The sequence below is a fragment of the Hemicordylus capensis genome, chromosome 11 (genome assembly GCF_027244095.1).
Source record: "Hemicordylus capensis ecotype Gifberg chromosome 11, rHemCap1.1.pri, whole genome shotgun sequence".
Taxonomy (NCBI): domain Eukaryota; kingdom Metazoa; phylum Chordata; class Lepidosauria; order Squamata; family Cordylidae; genus Hemicordylus; species Hemicordylus capensis.
The window spans coordinates 4,787,947-4,803,881 of record NC_069667.1 but is presented as its reverse complement, the minus strand read 5'-3'; the positions used below and the strand labels follow the sequence as shown (position 1 = coordinate 4,803,881).

General features: G+C 46.9%; 2 protein-coding genes across 6 annotated transcripts in view; one reads left to right on the top strand and one right to left on the bottom strand.

Moving 5' to 3' along the window:
- Positions 1-5,460, top strand: part of LAS1L (LAS1 like ribosome biogenesis factor) — a 30,022-nt gene extending 24,562 nt beyond the window's left edge. For all 3 annotated transcript variants that reach the window (XM_053273589.1, XM_053273587.1, XM_053273588.1), the window contains one exon: positions 4,844-5,460. In XM_053273589.1, the coding sequence (XP_053129564.1) occupies positions 4,844-4,934 (91 nt within the window). In that variant the 3' untranslated portion in view covers positions 4,935-5,460. The remainder of the gene's footprint in view (positions 1-4,843) is intronic.
- Positions 5,461-5,661: 201 nt separating this feature from the next.
- The window catches only part of ZC3H12B (zinc finger CCCH-type containing 12B), a 33,949-nt gene continuing 23,675 nt past the window's right edge, over positions 5,662-15,935 (bottom strand). For all 3 annotated transcript variants that reach the window (XM_053273583.1, XM_053273584.1, XM_053273586.1), the window contains exons 4-6: positions 14,480-14,714; positions 13,504-13,610; positions 5,662-12,356 (exon numbers count right to left, since the gene is read on the bottom strand). In XM_053273583.1, coding sequence (XP_053129558.1) covers positions 10,936-12,356; positions 13,504-13,610; positions 14,480-14,714 — 1,763 coding nt within the window. In that variant the 3' untranslated portion in view covers positions 5,662-10,935. The remainder of the gene's footprint in view (positions 12,357-13,503; positions 13,611-14,479; positions 14,715-15,935) is intronic.

Genomic DNA, 15,935 nt, shown 5'->3' with positions numbered 1-15,935 from the left:
CCAAGGGTCTGACTCGGTAGAAGACAACTTCCTATGTTTACCCGAATCTTGGTTTTTCGCAGCAGCTTTCTTCTTCTATTGGCTTTCCTTGCCTGCTTCTTCCTTTCTCCCCTCATCCGTCTGTCTGTTGAGATCATGAGCCTGCAGACTGACTCTTATCATGATTAATTCTGTTTCATACTACATGGTGCCTCCTTTTCAGCACTTAAGCGATTATTATTTATTAGCACCGTTTTTTAGGCTGAGGCAGGCCCCTCGTTCTTGTCACTGGTATTTTTCCCTCCAGTTGGAAGCGTCCAGTGGGGTGGCTTTTAATGACCTCTTTGAGTCGGTGGTGCGAACTTGCATCGCTTTGTCATCAGGAAGCCAACACTGGTTGCCACAGCAGCTGTGACAATTATGACCAATTCTAGCCACTCCAGCCTCGCTTCATCAACTGTTCTGCCGGCTCAAGCTCGTTAGGGGTTCTTTCTGTGCTGGTTCATTTTCTCGCGCTTCCTCTGGCTGTATTATTGAGCGTTTGCCGGAGTGAACTGTAGGGTAGAGAGTTGCAGAAAGTGGCCAGTTTCCCAGGCATTGTAGCCTCTAACAGGGAATTCCAGCTGTTGTTGACTACAACTCCCATAACCCCCTGCAGCTGGGGATGCTGGGAGTTGTAGTCAGCAATATCTGGAATTGGAATAGATGGAATAGTGTTCATGCGGAGAGGTTCTGTGTGGTCAAGAACGGCCTTTCTGTGTGCTCTTCTGTTCTTGGGGCAGGGTTCGTTCAATACTGGATCCAGCGGCAGGAACACAGTACCATGTGGCTGGTAGAGAGCCAGCGTGGTGTAGTGGTTAGAGTGCTGGACTAGGACCGGGGAGACCTGAGTTCAAATCCCCCTAAAGCCATGAAACTAGCTGGGTGACTCTGGGCCAGTCACTTCTCTCTGAGCCTAACCTACTTCACAGGGTTGTTGTGAAAGAGAAACTCAAGTATGTAGTACACCACTCTGGGCTCCTTGGAGGAAGAGCGGGATATAAATGTAATAAATAAATAAATAATAATAGAGCATCTGCTTTGCCTGCAGAAGGTCCCAGGTTCACTTCTTGGCAGCATCTCCAGGTCGGGCTGGGAAAGACTCCTGCCGGAAACGTTGGAGAGCTGCTGCCAGTCAGTGTAGGCAGTACTGAGCTAGATGGACCAAGGGGTCTGACTCGGTAGAAGGCAACGTCCTATGTTGGGGTTGGGGCCGTAGTTCAGTGTTGGAGCATCTTATATGCATGCAGAAGGCCCCAGGTTCGCTCCCTGGCAGCATCTCCAGGTAGTTCCTGTCTGGCACCTTGTAATGCTACTGCCAGTCAGAACAGACGATTCTGACTCCCCCCAGGGGTTCCTAGGCTTGTCCTCCTCAATTGTATGTAGCATTCAACACCATGAGATCCAAAGTAAGATGTCTAGTTTTCCGTGTGGTTCTGTTGTAATGAGAGGCCGTTGGCCGTAATAACAAAGTAAGGAAAGGAAAGGAAATCCAGATAACTTCTGGCGTCATTCATTTAATTACTTACTGATCTACTTACTTGCGATATTTCTGTACCGCCCCAAACTTGCGTCTTTAAGAGGTTCATGCAAAAGCTTTCTCTTCCGGCTTTCTGCTGTCAGTCAAACATTTCTCAGCAGCGTGCGTATAATATATGTATGCATACATAGCTATATAAAATTTCCCTCCCATTATTGGCTTCTAAAGATAGACCAAGAAGGGGCTTTTGCTTTACACCGATGTAAAACGTCAGACTGCCTTGGAGTGTTTAAGTCTCTTCCTTCCCCACCGCCGCCCACCTCGGCCTTGGGATTTCACGCACGTCACTCTGTTGCTGTTCTGAGAGGGCAGGAGACCCAAATGCAGAAGACGACGGTCTCGCTGCGGTGGCAGGATGTGACTTTGCGCTGGCTAGCGTCTATTTTGAGAAAAGGAGGTTAGTCAGTGAGCGCCTGAGAGGGGGAAATTCCGGGGCTGAAATGCAGCTGTGCACAAACCCCACAGCTGCTCTCGTGGCAGGGGGCTAGCCCTCTTTGGCTTCCCCAACATCTTGGGGAAGCCAAAGAGGAGAACCTAAATGACAGGATGCAGCTGCTCTCCGGAAGAAGTCACAGTTGCGCTTCCGTACCCCACAAACCCAGAAGCCGCTCTTCCCCTGAGCAGCAGGCCTTTTCTGCATTTTGTGACTCATCGAAGCCTCCTGAGGCAGTTCACATGACCACCACCCCCTCCAAGTTTGCGAGTCTGTGAGAGGAAAAGAAGGCAGGAGTGGGAGGAAGGGATCGTGTGCAAGGCTTGCACTGGGTCAGAGGGCTTTTCCTCCTACCTCATTCAACGGTTGGGTAGGACACAGTCTCCATGCCCAGCCCATGCTCACAGAGGGGTATGCACGGAACCATTTAGGGTGGTTCGGTTCAAATACGAGCTGGATTCAAACAAAACCGCCAGTCCATCAAGGGCCCACAGCCAAAATGTGTGCGCCCTGGTGACCAAAAAACAGAGCCCCAAGTTAGTCTACGCAGATAGTGGGCAGTTTGGTTCGCAGCGGATCCTGCTGAGTTCTGAGCAACAAAGTGTCATTCTGGCCTCCAATATAGCGGAAAGGCCTCGAATGTTCCTTTTCAATAAAAACCTGCCCTATTCTCAGCTGGACTTTGCTAACCAGGATTAAAGTCAGACCTGGAAGCTGTTGGGGGAAACTCGTCTGATGCAGAGCTTGGGACTCTTCCTCAGTTTTGAGGAAGACAGGTTTCTAAGGGAGAAGGAAGGGTCGCCCTCTGGGGCGGGGGGGGGGGTGGCCGGGGGTTCTGTACTGCATGCATTCTAAGCTAAAATTCTTCACCTTACCCCTGGGTAGGCTGTGGCTCTGGAGGAGCATAGGAAACAACAAAAAAATCATATACTGCTTTTCAACTAGAGTTTCCAAAGCGGTTTACACAGAGAAATAATAAATAAGATAGATCCCTGTCCCCAAAGGGCTCACAGTCAAAAAAGAAGCATAAGCTAGATAACAGTCACTGGAAGGACTGTGCTGGGGGTGGATAGGGCCAATTACTCTCCCCCTGCTAAATAAAGAGATTCACCGCGTTAAAAAGGTGCCTCTTTGCCCAGCTGCTGGATCAGGCCCAAGGAGGCCCATCTAGTCCAGCATCTGGTTTCACAGAGTGGCGCACCAGCTGCTTCTGCGGAGCCCACAGGCAAGAGCTGAGAGCATGCCCTGTCTCCCCTCCTGCTGTTGCTCCCCTGCAACTGGAGTTGAGAAGCATCTTGCCTTTGGGGCTGGAGGTGGCCCACAGCCACCAGACTAGTAGCCATTGATAGCCCTGTCCTCCATGAATTTGTCTATAAGAACATAGCAGCACTGCATGGAATACTGGGTCTATAATGACTTCCTTTTTCCTTTAAAGGAAATCTTGCCCATTGCGGGTGTGGGTCTTTCCACCTGTGGCAGCATTCAAGAGTGGCATCTCTCCCCCCACCCCCACCCCCACCCCCTACATAGACCCACTCCACTGCCAGTCAGAAGTGTGTGTGTGTGTGGATGGGTCCCTGTTCAACTACGGAAGCACCTGGCTTGCTCTGCTTTATTTACTGCCATTTTGACCTGCCCTTCGTCATTGGCTTGGGATTGCACAAAACCTCAAGTGTGACTTTGCTGCTTCATGCTGGTTTTAGGGAAATGCTTCACTCTTTCATGACTTTAGGGGAAGTTTTAGGTGCTGTTTGACATGGCCGGGTTCCCCACTTGTTGAGAGCGACATTCAGCTTGTTGAGGCTGGTGCTACAAAACCACAACGAACTTGAGATGTGGGTGTGGGTGTCCCAAAGATCCACTCCTGAGCAGATTTTTTTTTCCAAACCCCCATCAACTTGGGTCTGGAATAGTTCAAGGGAGTTCCGTGGGGAGAGGGATTCCTTACAGCATGCTCACCTAACCTCTCTCCCCCCACTTCCGCAGACCTCTCGCTGACTGCACTTGCGTTCTGTCTGGGGAGTCCCTTCTCTTTTGTTCCACAGAACACGCCAGCAACTGGGCCACTGCACAAGAATGTTTTCAGTCATTGCTCATGCATGCAAAATCACGTTTTGCAATAGGCTTAGAAATAGAAGTAGATCTTAAATGGCTTATATAGACTTTAAAAAGTCAGACATCTGAAAGGCTACAGTTGGCTCCATAGTGCCCATTGGGCAAGCAGAAGGAATTTGAATTCCTGCACAGCAGTACCAGCACAACCCACCCCCCCACTCAGCTTCAAGAGACCAGGAAGTGGGGCTGCAGCAGGAAAGGTCATTAGGAAATCCTCTCACCCCCGTGGAACGCCGTGCACCAGGGCTTTGCACACTTGGGTGCCTGGACGTTGGACTTCCATCATGATGGGAGGCATAGTCCATTAACATCTAGGGACCCCGGTTTGAGAACCCCTGCTCCCCCCCGCCACACACACACACTTGCTTGGAGCCAAGCCTATGTAGATCAGTTGCGGAGGGAACCTTTGCATGTCAGAACAGGGCTTGGGAAGTCTGTCCTTTGCTTGTGAGAATTACGACCTATATGAGCCACAGCTGCAGCTTGCTTCCTGCAAAATGGGTAAAGGGGATGGCACTCCGTATTCCCCTCCCCACCCTTCTTCAGAGCTCCCTTGAACAATAGTTTTAGCTGGAGGGTGGCGGGGGGAGAGGAGGCAGCTGACTCCGTGCATTTCCCTGCCACTTGATGCATCACCTGCCAACTGGACTGGTTTAGGGGAAAGGATTCTGTACTTTGATTTGTTCTGCTTAATAAAACGAGCCTGTTTTTAAGTCTGCTTCCCCCTCTTCCTACAGCACTTCAGAATGGAGCAGCTCAGCTACGGAGGGCCTATTGTGGACCCAGAGCGACCTCCAGAAGTTGAAAGATGGTCTCCAGCTTTACTGATGGCAGGATCTTGTACAGAAACTGGTGGAATCTACAGCATGAGAAAAGCTTCCCTGGTACAGAGGGGAGAAAGAGCAGAAAGTGATGCCAGCCCATGAAAGGGGCCATTGATTGGGGTCCAGCTCATCTGCTACACCAGGGTTCTCAAACTTAGGTCCCCAGATCTTTGAGGATCATGGGAGCTGAAGTCCAACAGCATCTGGGGACTCCAGTTTGAGAACCCCTGGGCTACATTTTAGATGAATAGTAGGCAGCCTTGGCTCTCCAGCTGATGTTGAACTACAGCTCCCATCATCCCCAGCCACAACATTTGTGGCTGGGGATGATGGGAATTATAATTCAAAGCAGCTGGAGAACCAAGATTGTCTACTCCTGCTGTAGATTCCCTACCCACCCACCCACGAGGATAGGGGCAGTGGAGAGAGTAAATACACACACACACACACACACACACACCTCGTCTGATGTTCGGTATCCACAATGGAGCCAAACCCCTCGTGTTTTAATAAAATGTCAGTTCCTTTTACCTTGGCTAATATGGAATTCTATTGAATGAGATCTGATATTTTCTTTCCACCTTCCAGTCTAGAAGGAACCCCAAAGCAGCTTAATAAAATAAAGAGCTTTTGAAAAATGAGAAAATCCATCAGTAGGATTAATAGACCAGTTAGTATTTTTTTTCCATAGTGTCAAGTAGCAAAAAAGCCCCAAAACAAAAACCACAAGATTTCAGGAGTATGGAGCAAGCGACTCCTTTTATTGGACACATTTATACATGCCTGTATATGAAACAGCGACAGACCTGACATACAGTATTCAGAAGTATTCTATTAGAGGTGGGGTGAAGAACAGAACTGGGGGACGTTCCTAGAACAACCTTTGAGATGCATTTGGACAGACAGGCTTCTTTGCACAGATCATGCACCAGAAATTGCAAGTTCTACCCACTAAGCTAGCCACAGCCACATTAAGCAGCCTCTTAAGGGAATGGGGACACACATCCTTTCAGCATGAAATGACAGTAACACTTCCACCACTATACACAGGCATGTACAAGCAGCAGCCCTCTGGAAAATGCATTCCTGTTGTGGAAAACAAAAGGTCCTTAAGAAGGTACCAAATACGAGTTTGATCCTGACAGCCACTGCTCATTTCAAGGGCTTTGCTCAAGCCAACGTCCCATGGCAACTCATCGGCAGTGCTTTGCTTGCTAGACCTGCACCCTTGGGCAAGAATCCTAACCAAGAAGTTGCTGATGCTCCAGAAATCAACACATTCAGCAGCTCCAGAACATGCGCTGCTTGTAAGTTTAGAACCACCCTCCCAAGGCCAGATTTCTCAAGTGATGAAAGGCTCCTGCTCTCTTTTCAAACCTTGGTTCAGATCATACCATTAGCCACACCATCCAAGTCTATGGATCAGACACAGCTTAGGTAATTCAGCCTAGTGGCCTCAAGCATGCCTCCTTTTGGCTCAGTGGTAGCAAAAAACAGGTGAGGTCAGGCCCAGAGGAGAGTTACTCCATTAAGTCACCTGCTCGGGAGGTATTGCACAGGGACATCTACAACTGACTTGCTGAGAAATGTTTCTTCTCTGTAGATCATGGGGGAAATGCCCAACATTTACACATTAAAGGGGGGGGGGAGATTGCCTTCTGTCCCCCAGCAAGCGGATGCTTTGGTAACAATCTCTCAGCCATTTATTTTAAGATTATAAAACGTTTTTGTACAAAGACGATGTGCGTGACCATGCTGGCAGATACCTTAAGGAATGCCGTTAAACATGCAGCTGTAGAGAAAAGCCTTGCACAACATATTAGACTGACTACAGACACCACATGCTGGCCCTGACCCAGCTCGAGTGGCTTATGAAAATGTCTAGCCCCTGCTAGTGCACCCCACCTTGCATCCAGGCATCGCGGAGGGGCCTGCATCACCGTTGTGGTGTGCAATCTGCTGCTGCGCGCACAGAAGCCAGCTTCCACACACGCAGCGTTCTTGCCAGATCAGGGCAGTTGGCCGTACAGTCCAGCTTCTCTCTTTGTCATTGAGACTTACATTATATTTGGGTCAACCAAAGAACCCAAAGAGATTTTTTTTAAATAAGTTTTTACAACAATTAAACAGTAATGTTTAATTCTACGAATGAGGAAAGCAAACTACTGTAAGCTTAATAATACAACAACAGGACTAACAGTAGTCAAGTAACGTGTGGTGGACAAGCAAAACCAGGGCTAAGTAATGTTTAATATTTACAAGAGGATTTAACTTAGGATCGCTTTCTAAAACTACCTTTGGATTTCTTAAGACACGAGTCTGATGCTTAGAAAATGGAATATTAAGCACTCTTCAATAATAAATTACATAAAATTAAATTCAAATTAATATCTTACAAGAGAGAGAGTTACTGTAATCTAGGTCTATACCGGGCCATGTTTATATAGATACATATTCTGTAATCGGTACACAATTTAAAAAAAATTAAATACTGTGCTCTCAAAAAGAGCATTTTTAAGCAAAGTCTTGTATTTACAATATAGGCGACTGTGACTTTTTAAAAAATATCATCCCTTCTACGGTAGAAGAAATTCAGTATTAAGAGATGAAGGCAATGAAATGTCAGTGGTTTGAGCTGGCATGGAAAAAGCTTCTCTAAAGAGAGAAAGGGTTATAAGAAGTGGATCGAGAAGTATAACAAAGCCAAATATACACAATTTCATTGAAAGGGGGGAAAACAGCAAGCAAGAATAATGAAGACCACTTCATTCTCCCCAGTACTTGTACAGAAGAAAGACTTTGGGGGCATTCTGGAGGAGGAAAAAACCCCAAAGAGATCCCTTCCTCGCCAAAGCCAGATTTTTCCCCAAGAAAGCACTGAAAAGAGACTTGAAATTTTTTAAATATATAACTAAATGACTAGACAGTGGCAGCAAAATATTTCACCTCCCTGTGAAACCTCATGCAGCAATGTTTGTTCAGTATCAGTCTTGCTGAACAACTCCTTCCAAATTTGCAAGGGGTTTGCCTTAAAAGAGGAGTAAAATGGGGAACATCCATTTTTATACATAAATAACACGAATTCCATGCAAGAGAGGTGAGTGCACAAAGGTTCACACGGAGCTTAAAAATCAGACTGTAGTAAGTATCCTGTTAAGAATAAAAACAGGATGTACAGCAGTTTCACTGTCAACAGTGTTCTGTTAACAACAGCTCTGTATAAATATGGACATCTACTTCATTAACACTGATACCTTTTTTTAACAAAAAAAACCACATTGCAAGAGTGCATTAATTTAATAAATAGACTTAATATAACTTATTCAGCATAGTGCTCTTAAGTGTACACACTATCTGTGCACATTGTTGTAATAAAGTGGATTCGAAAAGTTGCCTTTTAGTTTTTCTATAAACGGCTAAGTGCCCATTTTAAATAAACAAGATTCATAATCCTCCATGGGCTACTCCCCTGTGACACACAGTGTCACAAACATAGTGATGAAAATACAGTATTGAAGCTAATCTAGAGATGGCTTGTGTACATTGTTTTATACAATCAAGAAAGAGATACAATTTGTATCAACAAACAAAAGGTCATTTCTGGTTATTTGAGGCATTGCTCTAAGCTGCTTGTATCAGGTAACTTTATACAGTTAACAACTAAGGTCCCATTCTAAAGGTGAGAAAGTATTTGAAAGTAGGCCAGAAGCAAACACAAACCACCTGTGTTGGGAAGGTTAGTGCATTTTAGTGGTACAAAAAGAAAAACACGGGGGGCTGATCTGCCTGCCCACAGCGCAGGTTTTAAAGATCGGAGAGAAGGATTGCTGCTCAGGGAAATGGCCAGCTATGTGGCAAGCCATCCCAGACCTTTCTGAAGTGGACCAAGATTACCATCCAGACTGCCCTCATGCACCAGCACCTGGAAGAGTACCAGGGAACCCAGAACCCCATGGTTCTGTGCCTTGGCCTTTAGGCACAGGTATGCCTGGAAATAAAGCTGACCATCGTGAGATGACCACCCTACTGTTGGAAAGCAACCTCCGAGTCCCTTGGATCAACAGAGATTACTCATGGGGATTAATCACTCAGGTGGGCTCTCGCTTCAGTATTTGTGCGCTCCATCAGCAGCATGGCAAACTGGCAACTTTCTCTCTGTGTCTCCTTTTAGCACAGCTGTATCACTAGTCTGTCCATGGGCACCACCTGGCTGAGGCCCAAAAATGCCCAGTTTCATGAGAGGCCAACTGGGAGAGCCAGCCGTGGAACTCTCGGGTGCAGCTGGCTGAACATTCAACATGAAGGCACAACCATTCTTATTCAGAGCCGCCCTAAGCAGACTCAACTGAAACAATTTGAAAATGGGTCAGACATTCCGAGCATCTGTGCTATCATCCTAGTGGAGGACACTATACTCGAGTTTATTCCCTTCCCCAGCCCCCCACCCCCACCCCGGGATCTCCCAATAACCAGAAAGCAGCTTGCAAGCCGTTATCAAAACGCCAGAAACAACCCTGACCGCAGCCTCACGTTCCGTGTGTTTCATAGTTAGAAACATTTAGGCAGTGTCACACCTTCTCATGAAGAAACAAAAGGCCGGAAACCGGGCCTTCTCGACTTTCATGAAAAAAAACTACAGTAGAAGTCAACAAAGTCCTAACTCGAGATGTATCAAGTTAGTAGTGGTTCAAAATGCTGAAATACACATTGGATTTAAAAAGGGTGTCCAGTTAGTACAACCTTAAGAGCAGAAGAAAAAGCCTCCACCGCCATCCACGCCTCCTGGCGAGACATATAAAAGTTACCCACCCCTGAGCAAAACACTCATCACACCAACACTGCCACCCACAGAATGGCAGTGCTGGCACAGCTTGGCATGGATTCAAAGTGCAAAACGGAAGCAGGATTGCAGTAAAACCACATCTGAAACATCCCTTTGAAAAATTAGCCCACCTTCCAATATCCAGGTTGCCATTTAAACAAAATAAAATTAATCGGCTTATTCACACAGTCGTGCATCCGGTCAACACAATGCTTCACCATGTGTTTTGGTCAAGATGCGAGGACGGGGAAGTAGAATTTAGATCAGGAATGCTACAACTTTACGGTTTTCAGATTGTAGGTAGAGTTGAAAGCTCAGAAATGCCTGAGCAAGGTCATGTCGAAGTGCAAATGTTGCACCTGCTTTTTAAGCTGAGGATTATTTGACTTACTTGCAAGCAGTCGATTGGACATTGCCATTCTTTCTCCCGAAGAGCACTGGCCAAAACTGTCCAGTGGGTCCAATATACACATTGGGCTTCACGCATGTGGCAACTACACTCCTGGTCTCTTCAAGGCTGGGCAATGCTCCTCATGTGCAAAATAAAAAAAACCATTGCACATAAGGGGAATTCCCCAATAACTAGGCAGACTCTCCACTGGAGCCACTGCTTTGGCACAGGAGATTCCTGTTGGCAACAGTAAAATTGTTATGCCAACTGATTGGGCTTGTGTTACCAACGCCTTTTTTTTTATGGATACCTAACATGGACAGGCGAAATTCCTTTCTGTGAAGATGCTCAGGTGCAGAGAGCTTGTTTCAAAAGCCCTATTTTATACTGGAACACACCAGTGAATACTGAAAACCACACACTGACTCATGCAATACAATTGCTAATAGTTTCGAATGACCTGGTTTCAGACATACCAACATAGAACCTTTCAAATTCAAGAAGGAGACATCCATGCATAAGGTATGCACTTCATGTAAAATGCTTTGTTTTAAAAATCCCTGCTTTAAAAATGCTCATTTCTTCGTATTTACAATACAGTCTGCTTTCACAGAATGCTTCACACACACATATGAAATATAATTGTGACAACAATATACAGAATCGGATCCCGCAGTTAGAAAAATTTTTTTACAAGTGGAGAATTGCTTCCCCATTTCTAGGGCTCTCCTCAATATTTTGATCAATATTTTATCTTCAGGAATTCAAGCAGTGGCTCCGAGGCGATGCCTTTTAACGCCCTGTTCTCAATTTGGCAACAATCATCGCTGCCAACTGCTGCGCATCTGTCATGTGAGGATTCTTCTCCATTACAGAGAGGACGACGTTTGCAGGAAAAATATTGCAGAGATTCTTATAGGTCTGGTATTGGTGCTCGGGGATGATGTGGGGTTCCTGCGGCTCCCCGCAGACGCCAACCCAAGGATTCCTCCAGAGCTGCTCCATTTTCTCCGGCATGCTTCTGACCATGACAGGTTCATAACACGGCTGCATGAGATTGTGGCTCAGTGGGTAAGAATGGAAGGCGTAGGCATCTGTGGCACATGGTAATGGATCCCAGCTAGCATGCTGCTCTCGGCAGAGGGGCGGCCGCTTCTGCCGCGCGGGGTTGCTTTCATAGAGCCGCGAGTCCGAAACGCTGTCCATTCGGGTCATGACGAGGGCACGGCTCGGCTGGGCAGTGGCCGACGGGTGCATGTTCTGAGGCACAGGGTAATCACCTGGGCAGCTGGAGCGTGCGCCAATGACTGGGTGCTGGACATGTAGTGCCAGAGAGGCCGAATGCTTGCGCGGAGAATGTTTCGACCCTTCGGTGCCATAGCTCTGAACTCTAGTTAAGGACTCGTGGTAACCGTGGGAGAAAGGCTGGAGGCGGCTTTGTGGCGGGAGGCGATGGACCTTCACGTTGTCTTCTGGGCTTGTGTCTCCTACACCCAGATACAAGTCCGTGTAAGAGGAGTAAGAATCGTTACTTGTATGGCTTAAGCAACTGTCGGGGCAGGGGCTGGAGTTCCTTGAATAGATACCTTGGTCGACGTCAGCCCTGTAATAATCAGTGTTATGCATGCTACTAATGCTCAAGTTGGAGAAGTCGCTGAGCATGGAATAATAGCCGTGGTCCCCCAAAGACTCGTATTTGGGGTAATGATCGGTGTAGTTGACTGAAGCACCATGGCTATTGGTGACCAGGATGGGAGGATACTGCATGCTGGCCATGTGCTCCAGGGAGGACTTCTGATGGGTGAACTGAGATGAGCCTGGCACGGGGCTACTAGCGGACCGCGTATTTAATGCCCCAACAGCATGGCTTTTGGAAGGCGGAATGGTCGGAACACTTAATGCAGAAACAAGGGACGGGACAGAGTTGGCCTCCGACTTCCGTGCCATCGACAGCCTCTCCTCGGGCTCCACAGCCACAGACCGAATGCTCGGATCCGACTGGCGTTTGGGAGCAATGCGCTTCACTTCCGAAGTGGTTTCCCCTTTGGAAAGGATTGGCCCCGTGCCACATTTGACCAGAGCACCTTCACTCATCGTTTTCACAGCAGAGAGTTTGGCACTGATACGAAGCTCATCTGCTACGGATCTCAGGGGCTGGTTTGCTCGTTCCGGGTGGTAATATTTACATTTGTGTCCGTAGGTGCACTTTTTGCCTGGGGGGAAAAACATCTCTCAGATTAGATGTGATCTTTGCAAGGGGTGTCTCTTAATTAGCTAAGGAAAAGATCTTTCACACTAACACACTTGTAACAGTCCTAACTAGAGAGCACTCTGGAATTCCCATTCTCTGCAGCCAGAGTATCCACTGTAACCTGTTCGCTGAACATAGCACATGAGGATGCCGGAGTGTGGACTGAGTTTGTCCAAGGGAAATCAGGCGCAGATTTTCCACTCAAGGTTGCTTCACACATTACCTTGCTTTCTTAATGTACACACTAAACAACATAACACGTGTAGAAATATTTGTGCATTTTAGGAGGTGCACAAACCAGAGGCTGGGACTGCTCATGGCAAAGGCAAACACATGCTCTCTGCAAGGTGCCTTACGATGGTTTTGGACCACTCTCTGTCAGCCTGACCTTACTGGGAGGGGCACAACAAAAATTACACACGTGGGAGTATAGCTCACTCGGTCTCCTCGTAAGGACGTAAGAACAGCCCTGCTGGATCAGACCCAAGGCTTATCTTGTCCAGCATCCCGTTTCCCACAGTGGCCCACCAGATGCCTCCGAGAAGCCCACAGGCAAGAGATGAAGGCATGCCATCGCTCCCCTGAAACTGGTATTGAGAGGCATCATGCCTCTGAGGCGGGAGGTGGCCCACAGCCACCAGACTAGTAGCCATCTTCTTCACCAAGGACCACTCATTGCTCTCTGTATCTACTTTAGCAAAGTGAGTCCCCTGTAAGAGGACATGCCAGGAACCCAAATGGGGATAACGGGGCATTCAGAGGAAGAGCAGGAGCCAATGCCTGGGGTTTGAGCAGATCTCTGGGTTGTTGTTGTTATTGTTTTTGAAACCGACTTCCCATCGGTCTCTCTGGGCAGCTTCACCCCTCACAGTGACCTGTGGGTTTTCAGCCCCATAAGCTCCCCCCACCTTGCAACAAATGTGCTGCCCAGCCAGCCCAACTCCGTCGCTCTCCCTCCCCTGCCCACTCCTTTCAAATGGTTGCTGCCACGCCCTCCCCATTTAAGAGTCTCCTGTTGTACACGTGGCTCAAAAATCCCACAATGAAACATTTCAAGGGCATTATTTCTTCGCCTGCCTCTCAAACGATTCAAGCGGCAACAAACTCACCATAAGGACATGGTTGTTTTTTGTGTTCTGGAATAACAGGCTTTTTCCTTAGGAAATTTTCAAGGCTGGGGCCATGGCGTCCCAATGGGTCATCGGGTGGCATAAACCTGAGGGAGGGGAGGAAACGCAAGGAGAAGGAGTTAGGTTTGCCTACAACTGTGAAGTGACAATAGCAGAGTACTAAGAATGCAGCAGGGACTCCAAGGCGCTAATCTCATCACAGCAATGATCTCACTAAGTGCTTTGGGGCAAGCCCCGATCTCAGCTCTCCCGCACCCCGCCTTTCAAAAGGAATATCATAAACCTGGACGTGATGCAGAAAAGGGACCACCTTCCCGATACCAAATGATCAGAGAGTTGGCACAACTTGCTTAATGAGCAGACAAAAGTGTTCAGGGACACCTAAAGCTGGGGACAGCATATATTAAAATAGGATGTGTAGTGTAGAGAAAGCAGGTAAGAGACTGTGTTTACAGCCCCCCATAGACACTAGAACTTGGGGTCACATATCTGAGTAGCAGCAGATTCAGGGCAGAAACACAAAACTCCTTTGCACAATGTGCAATGTACAGAATTGGCTACTATGGCATGTGGTGATGGCCCATGCCTTAGATGGCTTCAGCTGGGGATTAGACCAATCCATGGGGGAGGGAAGGTCATTCAACAGCTAAATGGACCCCTCTTTCTTCAGGGGTACACTGCCTCTGAATATCAGTTGTTGACAGGGAGGGCACAAAAGGGATACCTTTAGGGGCATCCTGGATGCCTTGAGGGAGAATGCTAGAGGGGATGGACCTCCGGCTTGATCAAGCAGGGCTCTTCTTAGGTTGACCTTTCCTTTTCCCCTGGCCCACTGTAATAAGGGGTAATGCCACCAGCCTGCCTTAGAAGGTGCAGCTGTACGTATCAATGAGAATGTAGGCAAAATACTCTGACCACCCCACAACTGCCAAGCCTTGTAAAGAAATTAACCCACTTGTCATTCACAAACGAATACATCAGGAGCCGTTCCTCTATGAACTTCTTCCACTCTGGCTTTTCATTTTGGAGGTCGCGATAATTGTCATTGGATACAATGATGCCGTCGGAATCATAAGCCAGCTTCACAATAAAGCGGTCGTCGTAGCAGACCACCCTCCTCCCCTGAACTCTCCGAGATGGGGTGAAGACGAGAATTTTTTCTTTCTCCAGTTTGTGTAAGATCTCTTGGTCTGCAAAATTAGGTTTATATGTTTTTTAAGAACCTCTGAAAATCAAGGTACTCCGATAAGGACATGTTCGTGCAAGTTTATCACTACTGGCTGCTTGGTAACTGGAATAAAGAGGTTTGTTTTTTGCCATATATTAATACTGTCTACTTGGTGTGCCCAGATGTTTTAGCCCTTAAGAGAGCACCTGTCATTCAGGGATTTATTTGACAGATAACAGAAATGGTCCACTGTGCTTTCAGCCATGATTAACTAGAACAAAGAACAATCCAGTGTTTTCAACTGTGCTTAACATGTGCTATACCACACGTGTTTCATGTTGACGATCCCCATACAACCAGATTCCTTAACTGCAAGACCCTTTTCAAGAATTGGAAAGTGGCATCTTATCTGGTGTGAAACCCATCACACTAGTCACAGCGCTCTTGGGTGATTTTCCTTTCCTTTGCTAGCAATCAACTTCCTTCCCATTTTTGCCCAATCTAGACAAACAGTTCACCCACACAGTGAAACTACTCCTGGACTCTCCTACTTCAGGATGACTTGACTGAATACTCCCCCATTTTGTGTTGGTTTGTTGTTGTTGTTTTAAAGAAACCACTCCCTGCAACAGATATGGTGCACAGACTGACTTATCATGAAATGTTCCACCTACCGTAATCTTCAAGATAACAGTGGCACAAATGAGAAGCTGTGATCTCTTAAATATGGTGGGTTCAACGTGTTTGAAACTTTATAGATTAAACAACTTGAATAGCGCCTAGAATAACAGGGCAAGAAACTGGTCCTTCTGGAGAGGCAAAGCCTTCTGCATCAAGAACAGCCTCAACTACAGCACATTCTAGCTCTCCAGGCTCAAGGTTACAAATGTATGAATCCCCCGACAGTTGTAAAGAAATTATCATTGGCATTGCCCTTTGCAGTACAAAAACTCTATCTTTACTCTGCCATAAAATATGTTGTACATGCTGATAATTAGGCAATGATTCATTGGTAACTTGCACACTATCGGCCTAAAGAAATATCAATCACTTCCTGAGTGACCTTTCTTAGCTAGTCTGATACAAGCATTAATTTAAGTAGCAATCCTATACACACTTACTAGGAATTAAGTTCCATTGAAAGCAGGGGGACTGACTTCTGAGTAAACATGTTTAGGACTGTACCATTCAAAACCTATTTTGAATTACATGGGATGAAGATGAAGGATATTTATATGGAACT